At 41.5% G+C, this 22,930-nt stretch overlaps 4 protein-coding genes across 5 annotated transcripts in view; all 4 read right to left on the bottom strand.

The window, feature by feature from the left end:
• Positions 1-370: 370 nt before the first annotated feature.
• On the bottom strand, positions 371-1,535 carry LOC138902609 (uncharacterized). The gene is made up of 2 exons (XM_070190493.1): positions 1,406-1,535; positions 371-927 (listed from the first exon to the last, which is right to left on the bottom strand). Exons 1-2 carry the CDS (start codon positions 1,533-1,535, stop codon positions 371-373), a joined length of 687 nt encoding a protein of 228 aa, XP_070046594.1.
• A 1,161-nt stretch (positions 1,536-2,696) lies between these two features.
• Positions 2,697-3,794, bottom strand: LOC138902610 (uncharacterized). Its single transcript, XM_070190494.1, has 2 exons — positions 3,129-3,794; positions 2,697-3,047 (listed from the first exon to the last, which is right to left on the bottom strand). The coding sequence occupies exons 1-2, from the start codon at positions 3,792-3,794 to the stop codon at positions 2,697-2,699; spliced, it is 1,017 nt and encodes a 338-aa protein (XP_070046595.1).
• A 167-nt stretch (positions 3,795-3,961) lies between these two features.
• Positions 3,962-4,945, bottom strand: LOC138902611 (uncharacterized). The gene has a single exon (XM_070190495.1). The coding sequence runs from the start codon at positions 4,943-4,945 to the stop codon at positions 3,962-3,964; it is 984 nt and encodes a 327-aa protein (XP_070046596.1).
• Positions 4,946-5,947: 1,002 nt separating this feature from the next.
• Positions 5,948-22,930, bottom strand: part of LOC104120768 (probable protein S-acyltransferase 17) — a 32,949-nt gene continuing 15,966 nt past the window's right edge. For both annotated transcript variants that reach the window (XM_070191641.1, XM_070191642.1), the window contains exons 9-10: positions 7,647-7,772; positions 5,948-6,801 (exon numbers count right to left, since the gene is read on the bottom strand). In XM_070191641.1, coding sequence (XP_070047742.1) covers positions 6,526-6,801; positions 7,647-7,772 — 402 coding nt within the window. In that variant the 3' untranslated portion in view covers positions 5,948-6,525. The remainder of the gene's footprint in view (positions 6,802-7,646; positions 7,773-22,930) is intronic.

Here is a 22,930-nt window from a genome sequence, read left to right on the forward strand (position 1 = left end):
GCCTATTGTCGCATGCAATCTCTTTTGGTATTCCAAACTTGCAAATTATATTTTTCCACAGGAAGTCGACCACTTAGCATTCTACGATCTTCTAATAAGGACTTGCTTTCACTCATTTAGAAAAATAGTCAGTTAAAATTAAAACAAATCTTACCTTTCCGGGAGCCAGTGGTAGCTGTCCGACGATGTCCATCCCCCATTTCATGAACGGCCACGGGGAAAGAACCGAATGTAGGGGTTCTGCTGGTTGATATATTAGTGGTGCGTAGCATTGGCACTTATCACATTTTTGTACGAAATCTTTAGCATCTTGTTAATACCCTGCCCGAATTAATTTCAGCACCAAAGAATCTGCACCTGAGTGGTTGCCTCATATCCCTTCGTGGACTTCTCTCATGACATAGTTAGCTTCTGATGCTCCTAAGCACCGGGCCAACGGGCCCTGAAAGGATTTTCTGTACAATTGGCCTTTCTTGAAGCTATAACATGCAGCTTTGGCGCGCAACGCTCTTGATGATTTGGGGTCTTCAGGCAACTTTCCGTGCTCGAGGTAATCGATTATTTCGTTTCTCCAGTCCCAGACCAAACTAGTCGAATTCACCTCATAGTAACCATCTGTGTCCAAGGATGAGTTCATCAGTTGTACTATCGTCCCTGATTCCGATCCTTGGATTTTTGTTGATGAGCCCAAATTTTCCAATGCATCTGCTTTTGTGTTATCTTCCCTCGGGATATGATTTATTGACCACTCCCGGAATCGTTCCAATAGAGCCTGAACCTTTACCACGTATTGTTGCATACGTTCCTCTTTAGTCTCAAAAATTCTGTAGACCTGATTTACCACCAACTGCAAATCACATTTAATTTCGATGACTTCGGAGTCAAGTCCTCGGGCCAATTCGAGTCCTGCAATCAAAGCTTCGTACTCTGCTTCATTATTAGTTAAATTAATCGTTCTAAAGGGTTTCCCCCGAAGGCGTGATTAAGACTATTCCGAGCCCGGACCCTTTTACGTTTGAAGCTCCGTCCATAAATAAGGTCCAAACTCCCGATGTCGATTATGACACCATTATTGCCTCATTAGCTACCAGAGGCAATAGTCCCGAACTGAAGTCGGCCACGAAGTCAGCCAAGACTTGCGACTTAATTGTAGTCCTCGATTTATATTCTATATCAAATTCGCTCATTTTGACGGCCCATTTGGCCAACCTACCCGAGAGTTTGGGTTTATGGAGGATATTCCTCAAAGGGAAAGTAGTTACCATAACTATCAGGTGGCATTGGAAGTAGGGCCTCAGCTTCCGAGCGGCGACTATGAGAGCTAAGGCCAGCTTTTCCAGATTTGAGTAGCGAGTTTCTGCTCCCGTTAAAATTTTGTTAACGTAATAAATGGGAGATTGTGTACCTTCATCCTCTCGGACTAAAACTGCACTTACCGCGATTTCTGAAACCGTGAGGTAGACTAGCAACGTTTCACCTTCTTTTTGTTTTGAGAGCAACGGAGGGCTTGACAAATATTTCTTCAACTCCTTCATCGCTTGCTGACACTCCGGTTTCCATTCGAAATTATTTTTCTTTTTGAGTAGTGCGAAGAAGCGATGACATTTTTTTGATGAACGGGAAATGAACCTGCTCAAAGCTGCCAATCTCCTTATGAGCCTCTGGACTTCTTTTACGTTAGACAATTGATCCAGGATGTCCTATATGGCCTTGATTTTGTCGGGATTTAACTCAATTCCCCTTTGTGAGACCAAGAATCCTAGAAACTTACCCGAACTGACCCCGAACACACACTTCTCGGGGTTAAGTTTCATATTGTGCTCCCTCAAGATGTCGAATATTTCTTGCAGATGTTTCAAGTGGTCACCTGCATTCAAAGACTTAATGAGCATGTCGTCTATATATGCTTTTATAGTCTTTCCTATTTGTTTTTCGAACATCTTATTCACGAGCCGTTGATAAGTGGCTCCGGCATTTTTCAGTCCGAAGGGCATCACATTGTAACAATATATACCAAAATTCATTATAAACGAAATCTTTTCCTGATCTTCTGGGTTCATCTTGATTTGATTGTACCCAGAATAAGCATCGAGGAAACTCATTAACTCGTGCCTGGCCGTAGCATCAATCATCTGATCGATATTTGGCAATAGGAATGAGTTTTTCGGGCACGCCTTATTAAGATCCTTATAATCTACACACATGCAGAATTTATTATTTTTCTTAGGTACTACTATTATATTGGCTAGCCAGTCCGAATATCTTACCTCTCAGATTGAACCAATCTTAAGTAAACGAGTTACCTCTTCTTTGACGAATTTATTCCTTGTTTCAGCAATAGGGCGCTTCTTTTGCCTTACCGGAGGTATGTTGGGATCTAAGCGTAACTTGTGTATGGCTATCTCCGTTGGAATTCCTGTCATATCCTCGTGCGACCATGCAAAACAGTCGGTGTTAGTTTTAAGGAATTCAATAAAAGCAGACCTGAGTTCCGGGTGTAGTCCTATTCCCAAATTGAACTTCCTTTCTAGGAATTCTTCGAACAACGCAACCTGCTCCAATTCTTCTGTCGTGGATTTCGTCGCGTCTGTCTCTTTCGGTACTTGAAAATACCTTGATACCTGATATTGTTCCGACTCTTCTATCCCCGGGTTATCTTCCTCTGGTTCGGGGGCAGGTGCCGGTTCCAGTAATTGCTATGCCGCACGTTCCTTTCCTTTGCTACTGGAAACCGAAATTGCATTCATCTCCCTTGCTGCCGGTTGATCACCCCTTATCTGTTTGATACCCTCGAGTGTTGGAAATTTTAACAATTGGTGATATGTTGAAGGCACGACTTTCATCTCATGCAGCCATGGTCTTCCCAAGATGATGTTATACCCCATGTCTCCATCTACTACTTCGAAGAGTGTTGTCTTCATTACTCCCTCAGTGTTCGTGAGCAGCAAAATTTCTCCCCGGGTTATCATGCTTGCGAGGTTGAATCCGGCGAGGAGTTTCGTTGTCGGGATAATGCTTCCAGTGAGTTTAGCTTGCTCTAGTACTCTCTATTGTATGATATTAGCTGAATTTTCTGGATCCACTAAAACACGATTAATTTTAAAATCTAACACATTTAAAGAAATTACCAGTGTATCATTGTGTGGCAGTAGTAATCCATCTGCATCTTTGTCCGTGAATGTGATATTGTCTTCCCGGAGCCTCTTACTATGAGTTATCGACACTTTTGTCTTCTTTGCTGCCGAAAAGGTGACCCCGTTAATTTCATTCCCTCCGAAGATCATGTTGATCGTTTGGTGTGGATGTTCTTCTCCTGCTTTCGAGGTTTCCACATCGCCCCTGTTCCGACCATAGTTATTTTTAGCTCGATCGCTCAAGAATTCTCTGAGGTGACCATTCTTTAACAGCGTTGCCACTTCTTCCCGGAGGTGTCGGTAGTCTCCAGTCTGGTGGCCGTTAGTGCCATGGTACTCACACCATAAATTGGGATCCCTTTGGCTAGGATCAGATTTCATAGGTCTTGGGAATCGTGCCTCTTTGATATTCCTCATGGCCGACACCAACTCTACGACACTGACATTGAAGTTATATTCTGATAACCTTGGGTAAGAAGAATCTCGTGACTCTGAGATTTCTCTATCCTGCAACGATCTGTTGTTCCGGTCACGATCGGTCCTTCTATCAACGGTGAACCTGTTTGTTGTCCGAAAGTTCCTGTCGCGACCTCCTATCCGCTTGTAGGGTAAAAATCGGCCTCTCGATGTCCGTCTATCCGTGTCAATATCATCTTTCATTTTTTCTCTGTTCTTCTCCCGTCCTTTGGTCGACGATGGAAAGCCAACTTGATCATCTCCGATCCTTATTTTCGACTCGTACCGGTTGTAGACATCCGCCCAAGTTATCGCTTGGAACTCGAGCAGACTTTCCTTCAACTTCTGAGAAGCGTCCGAACTTCTCGGATTTAAACCTTTGGTGAATGCTTCAGCTGCCATTCATCCGGGACCGCCGGTAGTAACATCCTTTCCTTCTGGAACCGGGTGACGTACTCTTGTAATAACTCTGACTCTCCCTGCGTGATCTTGAATATGTCGGCCTTTCGGGCCAGCACCTTTCTGGCACCGGCATGAGCCTTGATGAAAGAATCCGCGAGCATCTCAAAGGAATCTATAGAATGCTCGGGCAATAGTGAATACCATGTTAAAGCTCCCCTCGTGAGAGTCTCACCAAATTTCTTCAGCAACACAGACTCAATTTCGTGAGGAGCCAAATCATTTCCTTTCACTGTTGTTGTGTAAGTGGTAATGTGCTCTTGTGAATCTGAAGTTCCGTCATACTTCGGCACCTCGGGCATTTTGAACCGCTTCAGGATTAATTCTGGGGCCGCACTCGGCTTGTACGGTAATTGAACATACTTCTTCAAATCCGGGCCTTTCAATACTGGTGGCGCACCCGGGACTTGATACATGCGGGCGTTTACTTCCTTCATGAACTGTAAAAGCTCCTCCGTGAACGAGTCGTTATCATTGTTGAGGCCGGATCTGCTCCCTCCGGCCCCGCCGGAGCCAACTTCGCCCCTGGGAGTGTTGTTGTCGACTCTTCGCGTCGTTTGGTTTGCGGGAACCTCGGGAGGAATTGGATCTCGCTTGTTCGCGTTATTTGAAGCACCTAATAGCGCCTGCTTTAGTTCCGTCATAACCTGATCCTTCCGCATGAGATGGCCTAGAATGATTGCTTGTTGCTCTTGCAGGACCCTCACTGCACCCGCTACATGCTCCTCATCAGCATCATCAGGAGTCCTCTCCCGAACCTGTCGAGGGTATCGCCCGTCATGCGTCAGTGTGGCGTCGTTCTCCTCATTGCGAGTGTCACTGATTGTATCCTCGAAATGAGGCTGCTCCCCTTGAATTTCAGGGTTGCGTGTGCCGTTAATAGTGTTATCTGCCATTTCTTTTGTGATTTTTGCTAAGACAAAAATAATCAAACTTGTTAGTAAAAAGGGCAAAGATCAATTTAATTGCACGGTTGTCTAGGCCCCATGGTGGGCGCCAAGCTGTTTATCCGAAAAACAGTACAGTTGAATTTGTTTGTAGTTTCTAGACAAGTGAATTAATTTGATCCAAAAAGTGATGAAATAACTGATAAAATATGAAATACTTAGCTTTAGAATATAGACGAAACATCAGAGCTAATGAGTCCGAGAACAAGGTTTCCGGGCACAACAATGATAAGATCAAAAGCGAGAGAATAAAGTTGCATTAAAATGCTGTAGCGTAAGTGTTACCAAGCACAAAGCATTTAATACTCCTTTTATGATCATTATTCCTTCCGGTGACAAGCGGAATAGCTATGTTCAGTGGCCATCTCCATCTTGTGTTCCACGTGTCCTTCCTTTAAGCGGCCACGTGTCATGTCGTAATTTTCCCCCGTACAAAAACGCAAACAAAATGTATATCACCTACAAAATGTATATTACCTCTTTGTGCGTTGTCATGCGGCAGCTTGTGCTTGTGTCGGTGGTCCCAAACGAATTCGATAACAATGACGCCGTGCACAATGAATGAGGCGTTGCATTTTTGTTTATTTTTTGATAATAACTAAGGCGTTTCGTTGTTGGACCTTTATTAAGAGGAAGAGAAGACCTAAAACATGGGATGTTACTTTTCTAGCCCCCATGTGGATTATATATAGGAGGAGAGAATACGCGAGCGTTTGAAACGGTGATTTGTAAGTAGAAGAATATCCTCTTGTTTCTAGTTTCGGTTTTCCTTTTTTTTTTTTTTGGGGGGGGGGTAACATCCATGCGGTCCTTGTTTCAGTTTGGATAGAAGATTGAGAGCCTTTTTTTAGAGAACCACATTTTAAAAGCAAGTTCCCTGCTTTTTGCATACAAGAGTTTCTCCAGGCATCAATGAAATTTACATTATAATTTAAAAAAAAAATATTAAGCTGCTGGGTAACATTCTCTCTTTTTCCGCTACATGAGCACAAAATTTATTTGAGTTCTACCGAGTTCCAGTTCCACAGCTGGCGGACACATGAGACAATGGATTGCAACATATACCAGGCACTCATTCTCGTCGTATTACATAGTACAAGTAAAAATTTGCTGCTAAGCAGCGAAGAGCTATAAAAAGTTAAATAAAGTAGGATTGAAATTTATCCTAGAAATAAGAAGAAACCCAGGCTGCACCAGTAGTAATCAGAATGCACCAAAAGGAACAGTAAGCACTTCCCTTCAACAGCTGCAGCCGCAGCAAATAAAAGGAAGCAAACACCACTACTGGCACTTAAACCCCTTCCTCAGAACCCCTCCAATCCTTTCACCACGTGCAATTAAACTGCATTAACCGTGCCCATCCAAGAGTAAAGGTAGATGACTTGTCGATACTTGTAATAGGTTCTGATAGAATCGAGCGTACTTCACATTTAGAGCATTCTCGTCGGTGTTTACGACCATTAGACTAAAGACTTGGACTAAGATGAGCTATCAAGCCCCAATGGAATATGGGTCACCAACTGACAATTCTAACCTGATTTTGATTTCCTCTGTATGAATGAACGTCTTGTTGAAAGAGGAATTACAATCTCAGAGACATTCTGGAGCAGTCCTTTATCGTAAATGTTATTCTTAACCACCTCCACTTCTTCCAGATGGGACCTCCGAAAGAAGGCCTTCCATTTGCTCACAGGGCGCATCATTTCCTGGTTCAATTCACCTAAACTTGATTTGAGAGCTGCTGCACTTGCCTTTGCTTCATTGACTTTCCTCTTCCAGTTTAAATATTCTTGCCATTTGAAAGTCTGCAGTCCACACGAGCAAAATTTAGCTTTAGATGAGAGCTAAGAACAGCTTCCGCTGCTGTTTCGACTCCTAAAATTTTGGAGGTATGCTGAATCAATAGGGTATATCATTAGAATTTAGGATGTCCCAATGCTTTTTTCCTTTTTCTGTTTCCCCTTCTTCCTCCTTTCTTCTCTTTACTTTTCTTTTTCTCATGCCTAGTCAAAATTAAGACTAAAAGGAGAGACTGCTATCAGACTACGAGATAATGCTCCTCTGGTCCTTAAACGTGTTATTTTTAGGTTGGTCAGTCAAAATTGTGTTTACTTACTTGATCCCCCTTATAAGAGCAGACTTCTTATTTCTTGTTTGCCGAAATATTTTGAGATTTCAAGGTCTCCAACTGGCCTGAACTTTGTTCAGTGATAGATCAGAAGCCATATTTCCTTTTAGGTGAAAATGTCCATGTAATAGTAATAATATTACAAGGCCCCCAAGGCTTCGGGCTAGTGGTAAGAACGTAACTTGTGATGTGTGGGTTAGACGCACGTCATGGGTTCGAACCCTGCTAAAGACAAAAGCCTGGTATTTAAGTGGAGAAGGGTAGAGGAGCGGGCTAATTCTCCACCGAGTTTCGAACTGTGCCCCACTGGCTCTCGGGGATTTCTCAGTTATCAAAAAAAGAAAAATGAGTAATAAGACAACAAGTTCATTGTTAGACACATATAGTTCCATAAGCTTACTTCTAAGGAAAATGCAGGTACTATGAAGGAGAAGAAAAGTCAGACTGCACAGCAAAACAACAAAATCATCCTAAGCTACTGGAGATATGTGCTGTACTGAATTAAATACAAAAAAGGAATACCTCATTTGTTGTAGTATTTGTGACACAAAGTTTGGTGTGGTATGCAAGGAAACCGGCAAGTAGCATAGACACTATAGCCAGAAATACCATGATAAGTATTTGAGTGTTGTACGAATCCAACAACCACTGATACAAAGTAGAAGATTATCATTAAGAAACAAACACAAGCACAAGTACAGACACGACATGCTAAGAAAGCTGATGAAAGGGAAAAAGAATTTTTAAAAATGAAGAAAAGGGAGAAAGCATCCTAAATTAGATCATCAATGCACTGAAAGGATAAGCTAATTCCAGAACTTCCATACTACAGCAGAAAGATCCCCCTACAATTATCAGCATTTTGCAAGGTTTATTTAGTAACATGTTTTCAGACAATGCACTTGTCTGTTACTTCTTATTTTTACAAATCAAAGTAATTTATTGATACACACCTCCAGATGTATGATAGGAACAAAACGTATAAATCATAAATTTACTTATAACACTTGTTAGTTTACAGCATGTATATAGTGTAGTATTGTCCCACATTGGTAGAAGAGTAGTATTTCCTTGTATAGTATAGCTATAAATAAGGACCTCTTGTATTGTATTGATAATCCAATATCAATAACATATTTTCTCCCGTGCCTTCTCACATGGTATCAGAGCAATTGTGAGAGACTTATCGCTGTGCATAAATTCCAGCGATTCCGGGAAAGAGAAATCGATGTGCATAAATTCCAGCGATTCCGGGAAAGAGAAATCAGTATTTTTTAAGGCTGTTTTCTATCTGCTTCATTTCTGTCAGTGTTGTGCAAAATCCAACACTACCACGAGAGTCGTCACTGTCCGGCGACCAAACCCCAGTGAAAAACTCCGGCAGCAGCCTCCTCACGCGCCTCCACGCGCTACCAGAAGCTCACGCGCCGGCGCGTACGACCACTTCCGGCCATTTTTTGAAAATCTTCCTTCAGAACAGTTGGGTCGCCTGGTAATTCCGATCATACCCCCACTGTTTTCATTTCATTCCGACAACTTTGAGTTTATTCCGGCACCTACAGTACTATTCCGACAGCTACAGTAGATTCCGGCAGCTACAGTTTTCGGTATTCTGTTTCTGTGTTTCCGTACACTGTTTCAATGAATTACAGTTGATTCTTTCTCCTATTTGGTAATAATTTGCAACAATGTCTTTGGGATTTGATGTTTTTGGGTCTAGAAACATGAGTTTTGGAAGCTCTAGTGCTATTATTACCTCGGAACCTTTAATGGGAGGTTCAAACTACTTAGCTTGGGCTTCATCTGTCGAGTTATGGTGTAGAGGTCAAGGTGTTCAAGATCATCTAATCAAACAGTCTAGCGATGGAGATGAAAAGGCAATAGCACTTTGGGCAAAAATCGATGCTCAGTTATGTAGCATCTTGTGGCGATCTATTGATTCCAAGTTGATGCCCTTGTTTCGTCCATTCCAGACATGTTATTTGGTTTGGGCAAAGGCACGCACCTTATACACTAATGACATATCTCGCTTCTATGATGTGATATCACGGATGACAAACTTAAAGAAGCAGGAATTGGATATGTCTACTTACTTGGGTCAAGTACAGGCAGTCATGGAGGAATTTGAGAAGTTGATGCCAGTTTCTGCTAGTATGAAAAAACAACAAGAGCAGCGACAGAAGATGTTTCTCGTTCTTACCCTCGCTGGACTTCCTAATGATCTTGATTCAGTACGCGACCAGATTTTGGCTAGTCCGTCTGTCCCGACAGTTGATGAATTATTCTCTCGATTACTCCGCCTTGCTGCAGCACCAAGTCCACCAGTGATCTCATCACAGATACTTGATTCCTCTGTTCTTGCATCCCAGACAATGGATGTTCGGGCATCTCAAACTATGGAGCATAGACGAGGAGGAGGTCGTTTTGGAAGATCTAGACCCAAGTGTTCTTATTGTCACAAACTTGGACACACTCGTGAAATGTGCTATTCCTTACATGGTCGTCCACCCAAAAATGCTTACATTGCTCAGACCGAGACTCCAGGTAACCAAGGATTTTCTTTATCTAAAGAAGAATATAATGAGCTCCTTCAGTATCGAGCAAGTAAGCAGACATCTCCACAAGTAGCCTCAGTTGCTCAGACTGATACTTCTGTTTCTGGTAATTCTTTGCTTGTGTTTCCCAGTCTAGCACTCTTGGCCCATGGGTCATGGACTCCGGCGCTTCTGATCACATCTCTGGTAATATATCACTTTTGTCAAATATTGTATATTCACAGTCTCTTCCCACTGTTACTTTAGCCAATGAGCACTCTTGGCCCATGGGTCATGGACTCCGGCGCTTCTGATCACATCTCTGGTAATATATCACTTTTGTCAAATATTGTATATTCACAGTCTCTTCCCACTGTTACTTTAGCCAACGGATGTCAAACTAAGGCAAAAGGAGTTGGACAAGCTAATCCCTTGTCTTCTATCACCCTAGATTCCGTTCTTTATGTCCCTGGATGTCCTTTTAGTCTTGCATCTGTTAGTCGTTTGACTCGTGCCCTCCATTGTGGTATATATTTTATTGACGATTCTTTTATTATGCAGGACCGCAGTACGGGACAGACAATTGGTACAGGACGTGAATCAGAAGGCCTTTACTACCTTAACTCACTCAGTCCTTCCACAACATGTCTAGTTACAGATCCTCCAGATCTAATCCACAGACGTTTAGGACATCCGAGTTTATCCAAACTTCAGAAGATGGTGCCTAGTTTATCTAGTTTGTCTACATTAGATTGTGAGTCGTGTCAACTTGGGAAACATACCCGAGCCTCCTTTTCGCGTAGTGTTGAGAGTCATGCAGAGTCTGTCTTCTCCTTAGTTCATTCTGATATATGGGGTCCTAGTAGAGTCAGTTCATCCTTGGAATTTCATTATTTTGTCAGTTTCATTGATGATTATTCAAGATGTACTTGGCTTTTCTTAATGAAAGATCGTTCTGAGTTATTTTCTATATTCCAGAGTTTCTGTGCTGAAATCAAAAACCAATTTGGTGTTTCTATTCGCATTTTTTGCAGTGATAATGCCTTAGAATATTTATCTTCTCAATTTCAGCAGTTTATGACTTCTCAGGGAATTATTCATCAGACATCTTGTCCTTATACCCCTCAGCAAAATGGGGTTGCTGAGAGAAAGAACAGGCACCTTATTGAGACTGCTCGCACACTTCTAATTGAATCTCGTGTTCCGTTGCGTTTTTGAGGCGATGCAGTTCTCACAGCTTGTTATTTGATTAATCGGATGCCTTCATCTCCCATCAAGAATCAGATTTCGCATTCAGTATTGTTTCCCCAGTCACCCTTGTATTCTCTTCCACCTCGTGTTTTTGGGAGCACGTGTTTTGTTCATAACTTAGCCCCTGGGAAAGATAAGTTAGCTCCTCGTGCTCTCAAGTGTGTCTTCCTTGGTTATTCTCGTATTCAGAAGGGATATCGTTGTTATTCTCCAAATCTTCGTAGGTACCTTATGTCAGCTGACGTCACATTTTTTGAGTCTAAACCTTTCTTTACCTCTGCTGACCACCATGATATATCTGAGGTCTTACCTATACCGACCTTTGAGGAGTTTACTATAGCTCCTCTTCCACCTTCGACCACAGAGGTTTCATCCATACCAACCGTTGAGGAGTCTAGTGTTGTTCCCCCTAGTTCCCCATCCACAGGAACACCACTCTTGACTTATCATCGTCGTTTGCGTCTTCCATCAGGCCCAACTGGTTCTCGTCCTGCACCTGACCCTGCTCCTGCTGCGGACCCTGCTCCTAGTACACCGATTGCACTTCGGAAAGGTATACGGACCACACTTAACCCTAATCCTCATTATGTCGGTTTGAGCTATCATCGTCTGTCATCTCCCCATTATGCTTTTATATCTTCTTTGTCCTTGGTTTCCATCCCTAAGTCTACAGGTGAAGCGTTGTCTCATCCAGGATGGCGACAGGCTATGAGTGACGAGATGTCTGCTTTACATACAAGTGGTACTTGGGAGCTTGTTCCTCTTCCCTCAGGTAAATCTACTGTTGGTTGTCGTTGGGTTTATGCAGTCAAAGTTGGTCCCGATGGACAGATTGATCGACTTAAGGCCTGTCTTGTTGTCAAAGGATATACTCAGATATTTGGGCTCGATTACAGTGATACCTTCTCTCCCGTGGCTAAAGTGGCTTCAGTCCGCCTTTTTCTATCCATGGCTGCGGTTCGTCATTGGCCTTTCTATCAGCTGGACATTAAAAATGCCTTTCTTCACGGTGATCTTGAGGATGAGGTTTATATGGAGCAACCACCTGGTTTTGTTGCTCAGGGGGAGTCTCGTGGCCTTGTATGTCGCTTGCGTCGGTCACTTTATGGTCTAAAGCAGTCTCCTCGAGCCTGGTTTAGTAAGTTCAGCACGGTTATCCAGGAGTTTGGCATGATTCGTAGTGAAGCTGATCACTCTGTGTTTTATCGGCACTCTGCTTCAAGTCTCTGTATTTATCTGGTAGTCTATGTTGATGATATTGTTATTACTGGCAATGATCAGGATGGTATTACCAATCTGAAGCAGCATCTCTTCCAGCACTTCCAAACTAAGGATCTAGGCAGATTGAAGTACTTTCTAGGTATTGAGGTTGCCCAGTCTAGCTCAGGTATTGTTATTTCTCAAAGAAAATATGCTTTAGACATTCTTGAGGAGACGGGGATGATAGGTTGCAGACCTGTTGACACTCCGATGGATCCGAATTCTAAACTTATGCCAGGACAGGGGGAGCCGCTTAGCGATCCTTCAAGCTATAGGCGGCTGGTTGGTAAATTAAATTATCTCACAGTGACTAGACCTGACATTTCTTATCCTGTGAGTGTTGTAAGTCAGTTTATGAATTCTCCTTGTGATAGTCATTGGGATGCAGTTGTCCGCATTATTCGATATATAAAATCGGCTCCAGGCAAAGGGTTAATCTTTGAGGATCGAGGTCATGAGCAGATCATTGGATACTCAGATGCTGATTGGGCAGGATCACCTTCAGATAGACGTTCTACGTCTGGATATTGTGTTTTAGTAGGAGAAAATTTGGTGTCCTGGAAGAGCAAGAAACAGAATGTAGTTGCTCGGTCTAGTGCAGAAGCAGAATATCGAGCAATGGCTATGGCAACATGTGAGCTAGTCTGGACCAAACAATTGCTCAAGGAGTTGAAATTTAGTGAAATCAGTCGGATGGAACTTGTGTGCGATAATCAAGCTGCCCTTCATATTGCATCAAATCCGGTGTTCCATGAGAGAACTAAACACATTGAGATTGATCGTCACTTCGTCAGAGAAAAGATACTTTCAGGAGAGATTGCTACAAAGTTTGTGAGGTCGAATGATCAACTTGCAGATATTTTCACCAAGTCCCTCACTGGTCCTCGTATTGGTTATATATGTAACAAGCTCGGTACATATGATTTATGCACCTGCTTGAGGGGGAGTGTTAGTTTACAGCATGTATATAGTGTAGTATTGTCCCACATTGGTAGAAGAATAGTATGTCCTTGTATAGTATAGCTATAAATAAGGACCTCTTGTATTGTATTGATCATCCAATATCAATAACATATTTTCTCCCGTGCCTTCTCACAACACTCATATTTTACCTGTCCACTTTGCACCAAAAGTATAACAGAAAGGAAAGGGAACACATCACTCTTGACAAGGATCTCTCTACACCTTCAAATATCTCCTCTTCATTTCCCCATGATAACCAAAAAATGTAAAAAGGTGCAAATCTCCGTAGCCTCTTCCTACTACTCTCTAGTTGTGCAATATCCAGCTAGACAATATTTCCACATCTATGCTTGAAGACCACGTATATGTTATATGTACACACACACACACACACACTATATATATATGTTGCGGAAATGTGGGCAACTTGGAAACTGCAATCGGGTCAAAAATAATGTCGGATATAAATACACACACACACATATATGTATATATGTATGTGTGTATATAGATACATACATACATGTGTGTGCGTGTGTGTGTGTGAGTATCCGATATTTTTTTTGACCCGATTGCAGTTTCCAACTTGCCCACATTTCTGCAACTGTGCATCGAAGCACCTTACTACACCTTTAGGATCGCATATATCATACCCACAATTTCGACGCGCATTAATAATGAAGTAGAGGGCAGTTAGTGTCCTCCCCATTTCTTTTGCACATGCAACACCATCTAACCACGAAGGATTTCCTCCTCTAAGGTTGTCTGCTGTCTAAATGAATCCCCCCCCCCCCCCCAAATGTCACACACCATGTGAAGAATACCACCTTTTTTGGGTTCCTCAATTTCCGCAATGTTTCCAACACAGGGCTATGAACTCGCGTGCAAAATGAGGTGGCAATTGAAAGACTTAATATGAACTTCAAAAGCATTCCTCTCCAAATCATACTGTCCACTTCCCTGAACTGTGCATTGCCTATTTGAATTTCAGTTTGAGTCTAGCTTCTATATCCTTATTGCTTTCCATTGTTTGTTTGTTATCTACATACTCTTTCCGCCATCACTTCATACCAGAGCTTTGGTGAGGGTAAGTATTCTTTATTCACCAGCTCCATTCATTTGAGTCCATTTGATTTTATTTTTTTTTAAATGAAGTTTCGAAAAATGATGGAATTATGAGGGTGTATTGTTAGGTTCAGTGTTTAGCCTTATATTTCATGTTTCGCCTCATGTGGGATATGTTTGAGTCTATTTGGGGATTTGATCAAAATTTCAAAGTCTGAAAGTTCTTGCCAGAAATCAGTTGTACCATTCAGTTAGTTTTGTTCTAGAAAGATTCAGAATTCCATCCAAAGAACAACTGTGGTTACAGCCTCCTGACCGTGGTTGCAGCATTATAGAAATTCCCCAACAACCCTTTTGGACAGCTACACACCTTCCACGAGCAACCGCACCCCTTTTAGCAAAATTTGTCCTGACGATTCAGAATCATCCAGCATACAACCGTGATTGCAGTTCGTGTTCAGAGATTGCAACATTAGTAAGATTGCTAACATTCCGATCGCAGTGACCAAGCTGCGAACGCAACATATCTTGAGTCTGAGTTCCAGTACCTCCGTCTTTCAGCTGACTGCTCTAAACTTTATTTTTTGTGAAGCTGAAGTGTGTTTTGATGTAACTTGCTTTTCTTTAATTTCATACCATTCTTAATCATCAACATTCAAAGTTCTCACTACTTTCATATAGTAATAAGATCTTAACAATGTTGCTAGTGCTTCTGTGAGCACTTTTTCATTTTCTGCCTCTTATTTTAGCCTCTATTTAATTTCATTGTGAATTTGTTGGTTCCCGTCAGTTTGCTTTAGTTGTACTTCTTTGTTGAACATAAACTCTATTCCCAAGCCGAAGTAAAAAGATAACTGGTGAGCTACTTGTTGAGTTTGTTTACAACTTTTGGTATACACCAACCGCAGTAAAGGCTTGAGCGGTGAGACCAAAAGAGTGACAACAAAAGCCAATCTAAGAGTGGTACACGAGCGTTTGTGTGACCATTCTTGAGAGATACACTTGAGTGTGAACGCGAGGCCCTTATAACTTTAATTGTTTTTGTTTTTTTCTGGAAACATGTTTCATCTAGATGAAGATGAGTTGGAAGAGTGCCTCAAGAAAAATAGGGAGCTTGATGAAAGATGGATGCAATATCAAAAAGGGAAATTCATACATGAAAAACTTTTGAAAGACCATTTGAAGGAGCTTGGAACTCCATACAAGCTAAAGAACCATGACCACAGAGGATGATGAGGTAAGGCTCTAATGGTTCAAGTTGCATATCGGGGGGGGGGGGGGGGTGCTGTGTTCCAAATTCTAAGGCTTCTTCACGCTTAATGAAAAACCTATGCAAGTGGCAATACTAGAGATTGTCCTACTTGACACAAGGCAAAGGCGGTGAAGTTACCTCAAGCCGCCAGCCCGCCATGTTCACGGTAATGATTGTATACCACAAGGGAAACTTGAAAGTCAGGTTCAAGGAAGCATGGCTATCTTCTCTTCGATTTCATTAGAAAGTGCGTAAATGCTTTAAGTGTCACAAAGAAGGCTGCATTGCATTTTCTTGCACTAAATGGAAACAAATGAGAAAGAATAACAACAGACTTGTTGGTGATATGCCTAGGAGGAATTAAATGTGAAGCTTCTCATGAAGATTCTTCACCTGAAGTCACTTGTGGTTCTAGGAAACTAGAGGTTGCAACACCACGGCGTCAGCCTAAGTGTGGCTAACAAAGGTAAATTGAATTTGTGGGAGTAATTTAAGGTAAAACAAATAAATCTAACTCTTCGTTTTTGTTTAGTGAGCTTGAGTGTGTTGAGAGTTTAGGTGTTAATCATACTTATTATGAACATAATGAGTCTTTATTTTGCATCCAATGTTTCTATTTCTTATGAGCTTAAATTGTCACAAAGTAGTGATGCCGTTGTATTTGAGCCTAATAGGAGTGAGGATGCACATAGAGTTGATTGCACATTTGCATATATTATGGTGCGTGACTCTCAGAATGCAAATTGCCAAACTGTATCTTAGAGTGCTTGTAATTCTATTGATCATATATCTTTTCTTACTCATAGAGATGCAATTGTTGATGAGCTGTCATTAGAGAATGAACCTAAGTTTATCGAGCCTAATTTTTTCAAAAGTATCCTCTTGTGATGATAGTCCTTTTTTTACATGATAGTCTTGAGTAGATGCAAAGTGAAACATGTAGAATTGTTTATTTAGTTAGTCAAAGAATTGAAGATGAATGTCTCTTTTCTAGTGCGTTAAGAGTGCTAATGAAAAATCTTTTGTGGGCATGAAGTATAATTGTGGCACTGGTTTTGAAATTGAGCGAAGTCTTGTGATGATTCATTGCAAGTAGCGGCTAAGCTGATCCTTATAAGCTGCCCTACTCTTGAGTTAGTACATTTCTAGTTGAAGATCGTGGTCCTTTTGAACCTGAACGTGATAGGCAACCTTCTTGACTTCATGACTGCTTCCTTGCATCATGATGAATTGACCCCTTGTCGAAGCTTTAAAGTGTATAACAATTCATCATGGAAAATTGAGTGCAAAGATTGTGATGAGCAAATGTGGATTCTCCCAATGCTCAAGAAAGTTCTAGAGTGGACGAGCAAGATAATCCTTGTTGAACATAATATATATACATTGCATGTATATATTCATGTTGTGCAATATCTAGAGAATTGGGGGTAGGAATAATTTTGGCATGTACAAAATGGTATACCTAATACATTAAGCCTACCTAGTCCCTTCATTTTGATGAGTTCATGCACGATGCATTTTGCAGATATATTGGAGATTATGACATTCCTTGTGATGTGATGTGCACACGTTGCTTAGAGGAGCGTCTACTCCATCTAGAACGATTGGGTTATGTGTATTAATAATACACGGGAAAATTATATTATTGATGTTAATTGTAATACAATGAACCCTATTTATAAGTACACATAATATATAGCCTACTCCTATTACCTATGGGACTAGGACTAATTACATATATATTCACATAGTTATTCTAACACTCCCCCTCAAGCTGGTGCATACAAATCATATGTACCAAGCTTGTTACATATATAACTAATACGAGGACCACTGAGGGACTTGGTGAAAATATCTGCAAGCTGATCATTCGACTTCACAAATTTTGTAGTAATATCTCCTGAGAGTATCTTTTCTCTGACGAAATGACAGTCAATCTCAATATGTTTAGTTTTCTCATGGAACACCGGATTCGATGCAATATAAAGGGCAGCTTGATTATCACACACAAGTTTCATTTGGCTGATCTCACCAAATTTCAACTCCTTGAGCAACTGTTTGATCCAAACTAGCTCACATGTTGCCATAGTCATTGCTCGATATTCTACTTCTGCACTAGACTGAGCAACGACATTCTGTTTCTTACTCTTCCAAGACACCAAGTTACCTCCTACTAAAATACAATATCCAGACGTAGAACGTCTATCAGAAGGTGATCCTGCCCAATCAGCATCTGAGTATCTAACGATCCGCTCATGGCCTCGATCCTCAAACAATAGTACTTTGCCTGGAGCTAATTTTATATACCGAAGAATGCGGACAACTGCATCCCAATGACTATCACAGGGGAGAATCCATAAACTGACTTACAACACTCAAAGGAAAGGAAATGTCAGGTCTAGTCACTGTGAGGTAATTTAATTTACCAACCAGCCACTTATATCTTGCAGGATCGCTAAGCGGCTCCCCCTGCCCTGACAGAAGTTTAGAATTCGGATCCATAGGAGTGTCAACAGGTCTACAACCTGTCATTCCTGTCTCCTTAAGAATGTCTAAGGCATACTTCTGTTGTGAGATCACAATAGACTGAGCGACCTCAATACCCAGAAAATACTTTAATCTGCCCAGATCCTTAGTCTGAAACTGCTGAAAGAGATGTGGCTTCAACTCAGTAATATCATCCTGATCATTGCCGGTGATAACAATATCATCAACATAAACCACTAGATAAATACAGAGATTTGAAGCAGAATGCCGATAAAACACAGAGTGATCAGCTTCATTACAAGTTATGCCAAACTCCTGAATAACTGTGCTGAACTTACCAAACCAGACTTGAGGAGACTGCTTTAAACCATAAAGTGACCGGCGCAAGCGACATACAAGGCCGCGAGACTCCCCCTAAGCAACAAACCCAGATGGTTGCTCCATATAAACTTCATCTTCAAGGTCACCGTGTAGAAAAGCATTCTTAATGTCCAGCTGATAGAGAGGCCAATGGCGAACAACAACCATGGATAGAAAAAGGCGGACTGATGCTATCTTAGCCACGGGAGAGAAGGTATCACTGTAATCGAGCCCAAATATCTGAGTATATCCCTTGGCAACAAGACGGGCCTTAAGTCGATCAACCTTGCCATCCGGACCAACCTTGACTGCATAAACCCAACGACAACCAACAGTAGATTTACTTGAAGGAAGAGGAACAAGCACCCAAGTACCACTCGTATGTAAAGCAGACATCTCGTCAATCATAGCTTGTCGCCATCCTGGATGAGACAATGCTTTACCTGTAGACTTAGGGATGGAAACAGAGGACAAAGAACATATAAAAGCATAATGGGGTGATGACAGACGATGATAACTTAAACCGACATAATGGGGATTAGGATTAAGTGTGGTCCGTATACCTTTCCAAAGTGCAATTGGTGTACTAGGAGACAAGTCCGCAGTAGGAGCAGGGTCAGGTGCAGGACGTGAATCGGCTGGGCCTGATGCTGGGCGCGGACGATGATGATAAGTCAAGAGTGGTGTTCCAGTGGCGGGGGATCTAGGAGAAGCAACACTAGACTCCTCAACGGTTGGGGATCTAGGAGGAGCAACACTAGACTCATCAACGGTTGGTATAGGTACGACTTCTGTGGTTGAAGGTGGAGGAGGAGCTATAGTAAGCTCCTCAAAGGTCGGTATAGGTAAGATCTCAGATATATCAAGTTGGTCAGAAGTGGCAAAGAAAGGTTTAGACTCAAAAAATGTGACGTCAGCTGACATAAGGTACCTACGAAGATCAGGTGAGTAACAACGATATCCCTTCTGAACATGAGAATAACTAAGGAAGACACACTTGAGAGCACGAGTAGCTAACTTATCTTTCCCAGAGGCTACGAAACATGTGCTCCCAAAAATACGAGGGGGAAGAGAGTACAAGGGTGACTGGGGAAACAATACTGAATACAGAATCTGATTCTGGATGGGAGATGAAGGCATCCGATTAATCAAATAACAAGCTGGGACAACTGCATCGTCCCAAAAACGCAACGGAACACGAGATTCAATGAGAAGTGTGCGAGCAGTCTCAATGAGGTGCCTATTCTTTCTCTCTGCAACCCCATTTTGCTGAGGGTATAAGGACAAGATGTCTGATGAATAATTCCCTGAGAAGTCATAAACTGCTGAAACTGAGAGGATATATATTCTAAGGCATTATCACTGCGAAAAGTACGAATAGACACACCGAATTGATTTTTGATTTCAGCACAAAAATTCTGGAATATAGAAAACAACTCAGAACGATCTTTCATTAAGAAAAGCCAAGTACATCTTGAATAATCATCAATGAAACTAACAAAATAACGAAATCCCAAGGTTGAACTGACTCTACTAGGACCCTATATATCAGAATGAACTAAAGAGAAAACAGACTCTGCATGACTCTCAACACTACGCGGAAAGGAGGCTCGGGTATGTTTCTCAAGCTGACACGACTCACAATCTAATGTAGACAAACTAGACAAACTAGGCACCATCTTCTGAAGCTTGGATAAACTCGAATGTCCTAAACGTCTGTGAATTAACTTTGGAGGATCTGTAACTAGAAATGCTTTGGAGGGATTGAGTGAGTTAAGGTAGTAAAGACCTTCTGATTCACGCCATGTGCCAATCGTCTGTCCCGTACTACGGTCCTGCATAATAAAAGAATCATCAATAAAATATATACCACAATGGAGGGCACGAGTCAAACGACTAACAGATGCAAGACTAAAAGAACGGCCAGGGACATAAAGAACAGAATCTAGAGTGACAGAAGATAAGGGATTAGCTTGTCCAACTCCTTTTGCTTTAGTTTGAAATCCATTGGCTAAAGTAACATTGGGAAGAGACTGTGAATACACAATATTCGACAAAAGAAATTTATTACCAGAGATATGATCAGAAGCGCCTAAGTCCATGACCCATGGTTCAAGAGTACTAGACTAGGAAACACAAGCAAAAGAATTACCAGCAACAGAAGTATCAGTCTGAGCAACCGAGGCTACTTGTGGAGATGTCTGCTTACTTGCTCGATATTGAAGGAACTCATTATATTCTCCTTCAGATAAAGAAAATCCTTAGTTACCTGTAGTCTCGGTTTGAGCAATATAAGCATTTTTGGATGGTCAACCATGTAAAGAATAGCACACTTCACGAGTGTGTCCAAGTTTATGACAATAAGAACACTTGTGTCTAGATCTTCCAAAACGACCTCCTCCTCGTCTATTCTCCATAGTTTGAGATGCCCGATTTTCCATTGTCTGGGATGCGAGAACAGAGTCAAGTGTCTGTGATGAGATCACTGGGTGACTTGGTGCTGCAACAAGGCGAAGTAATCGAGAGAATAATTCATCAACTGTAGGGACAGTGGACTAGCCAAAATCTGGTCACGTACTGAATCAAGGTCATTAGGAAGTCCAGCGAGTGTAAGAACTAGAAACATCTTTTGTCGTTGCTCTTGTTGCTTTTCAATACTAGCGGAAACTGGCATCAACTTCTCAAATTCTTCCATGATTGCTTGTACTTGTCCCAAGTAAGTAGACATATTCTATTCATGTTTCTTCAAGCTTGTCATTCGCGATATCACATCATATAAACGAGATATGTCATTAGTGTATAAAGTACGAGCCTTTTCACAAACTAAATAACATGTCTGGAATGGACGGAACAAGGGCATCAACTTGGAATCACTAGAACGCCACAGGATACTACATAACTGAGCATCGACCTTCTCCCAAAGTGCTTTGGCCTTTTCATCTCCTTTGCTAGCCCTTTTTGTTAAATGATCTTGAACACCTTGACCTTTATACCACAGTTCGACAGACGAAGCCCAAGCTAAGTAGTTTGAACATCCCATTAAAGGTTCTAAGGTAATCATAATACCGGAACTTCCAGAACCCGTGTTTATAGACCCAAAAGCATAAACTCCCAAAGACATTGTTAGATAGAAAAGAGGTCTAGCAAATTAGCACCAAATAAAACAAAGAATCAACTGTAGTTGCCGGAAAAACATTGTACTGCTGCCGGAAAAAATTTCAAAGTGACCGAAATTAAAAAATAAAATTATGGGTAGGCTCGGAATTTGAAGGCGATCCAACTGTTCTGAAGAAATTTCGTCAAAAAGTGGCCGGAAAGTGCTCCACGCGCCGGCGTGTGGAGTAGATCTCACCGGAAAAGCAAACCTCTGATCGGCGCGTGGCGGCGCGTGAGATGTCGGCAGCCGAAGCTGTTTGTTGGGGTTTGGTCGCCGGGGGTTGGGGGACCTTGTGGTGGTGTTGGTTTTTGCACAACACCGATGGAAAGTGGTTTGACGAAAAACAACCCTAAAAAGGTCGCCGGAATTGAAGCACGACGACTTTTTCGGCTGGGTTTTCTTTCCCGGATGTTTTCCCGCTCGATACCATGTGAGAAATAATACACGGAAAAATTATATTATTGATGTTAATTGTAATGCAATGAACCCTATTTATAAGTACACATAATATATAACCTACTCCTATTACCTATGGGACTAGGACTAATTACATATATATTCACATAGCTATTCTAACAGGTTAAAAGGATGCATGGTCATTATCTTGTTTAATTTTACTTAGTACATTCTTAACCTTGGGGGAATATTTACCAATTCTGGAATCTTCCTCCTGTTGCTAGATTCGAATTCAAGGACTAATTCTTTTCAAATGGGAGGGAATCGTAGCAACCAAGGATCAAACAATCCACTTCCAGTGGTTTCCTAGCTGAATTGTTGAGTCCCTAGAGGAATGAAGGCCTTTAAGGATGAGAAAAGGTCAGCTTTTGGCAGCTTGGGGAAAAAAGAGCTGTGATCGCAGTCCAACTACATCAGGTCCTGGACAGAAACTGAATAAGGACTGCAAGTGTAGGAGGCCAAGCTGCAATCACAGCATAACAGCATATTTCCAATCCTTGAATAGCTTCTGAAGAAGAGCTACAATCGCAGCACCTCCACAGAAATCGCAGCAATAATGAATCCGGACAGACATAGGCTATTTTTAGCTCGGGGCTTTGGTACTAGCCTTTTTAGCTAACCTTTTTTTTTTTTTTTGGTTTTTTTAGCTTACTTTAAGCAGCTAGTTCTTATCCATTATCAGTAGCTTGGTTATTTTGTATGAATTCCACTGTGAAGATTAAAGGTGTGATATCTATTATTGTGATTAAAACTTTCCTGGAATCTTGCTTGTGAATCCCATTCCACTTGAGGGTGTCTGATAGCTGTGGTTCTTATTGGATTCCATAAGGAGGTAATTTTGGGTTTATTTCCAAGCATTGCTTATTTGAATTTTAATATGTGTCTAACTTATATCTCTTTGTTGCTTTCTTTTGTTTGTTTGTTATTTTTATATCGTTTCAGCCATCACTTCCCGAGGCAGACGAACTTGGAAAGTTGTCTTTCAGTATGTTGTCACTGCACCATATATCAAGCCAAAAAC

The sequence above is a fragment of the Nicotiana tomentosiformis genome, chromosome 12 (genome assembly GCF_000390325.3).
Source record: "Nicotiana tomentosiformis chromosome 12, ASM39032v3, whole genome shotgun sequence".
NCBI classification, from domain to species: domain Eukaryota; kingdom Viridiplantae; phylum Streptophyta; class Magnoliopsida; order Solanales; family Solanaceae; genus Nicotiana; species Nicotiana tomentosiformis.

Coding starts and splice junctions, on each gene's coding strand:
- LOC138902611 (XM_070190495.1), bottom strand. CDS start 4,945: ATGGCAGATAACACTATTAACGGCACACGCAACCCTGAAATTCAAGGG.
- LOC138902609 (XM_070190493.1), bottom strand. CDS start 1,535: ATGAAGGAGTTGAAGAAATATTTGTCAAGCCCTCCGTTGCTCTCAAAA. Junction 928..1,405: donor TTTAGTCCGAGAGGATGAAG/GTACACAATCTC, acceptor ATAATGAAGCAG/AGTACGAAGCTTTGATTGCA.
- LOC138902610 (XM_070190494.1), bottom strand. CDS start 3,794: ATGAAAGATGATATTGACACGGATAGACGGACATCGAGAGGCCGATTT. Junction 3,048..3,128: donor TGCCACACAATGATACACTG/GTAATTTCTTTA, acceptor ATCATACAATAG/AGAGTACTAGAGCAAGCTAA.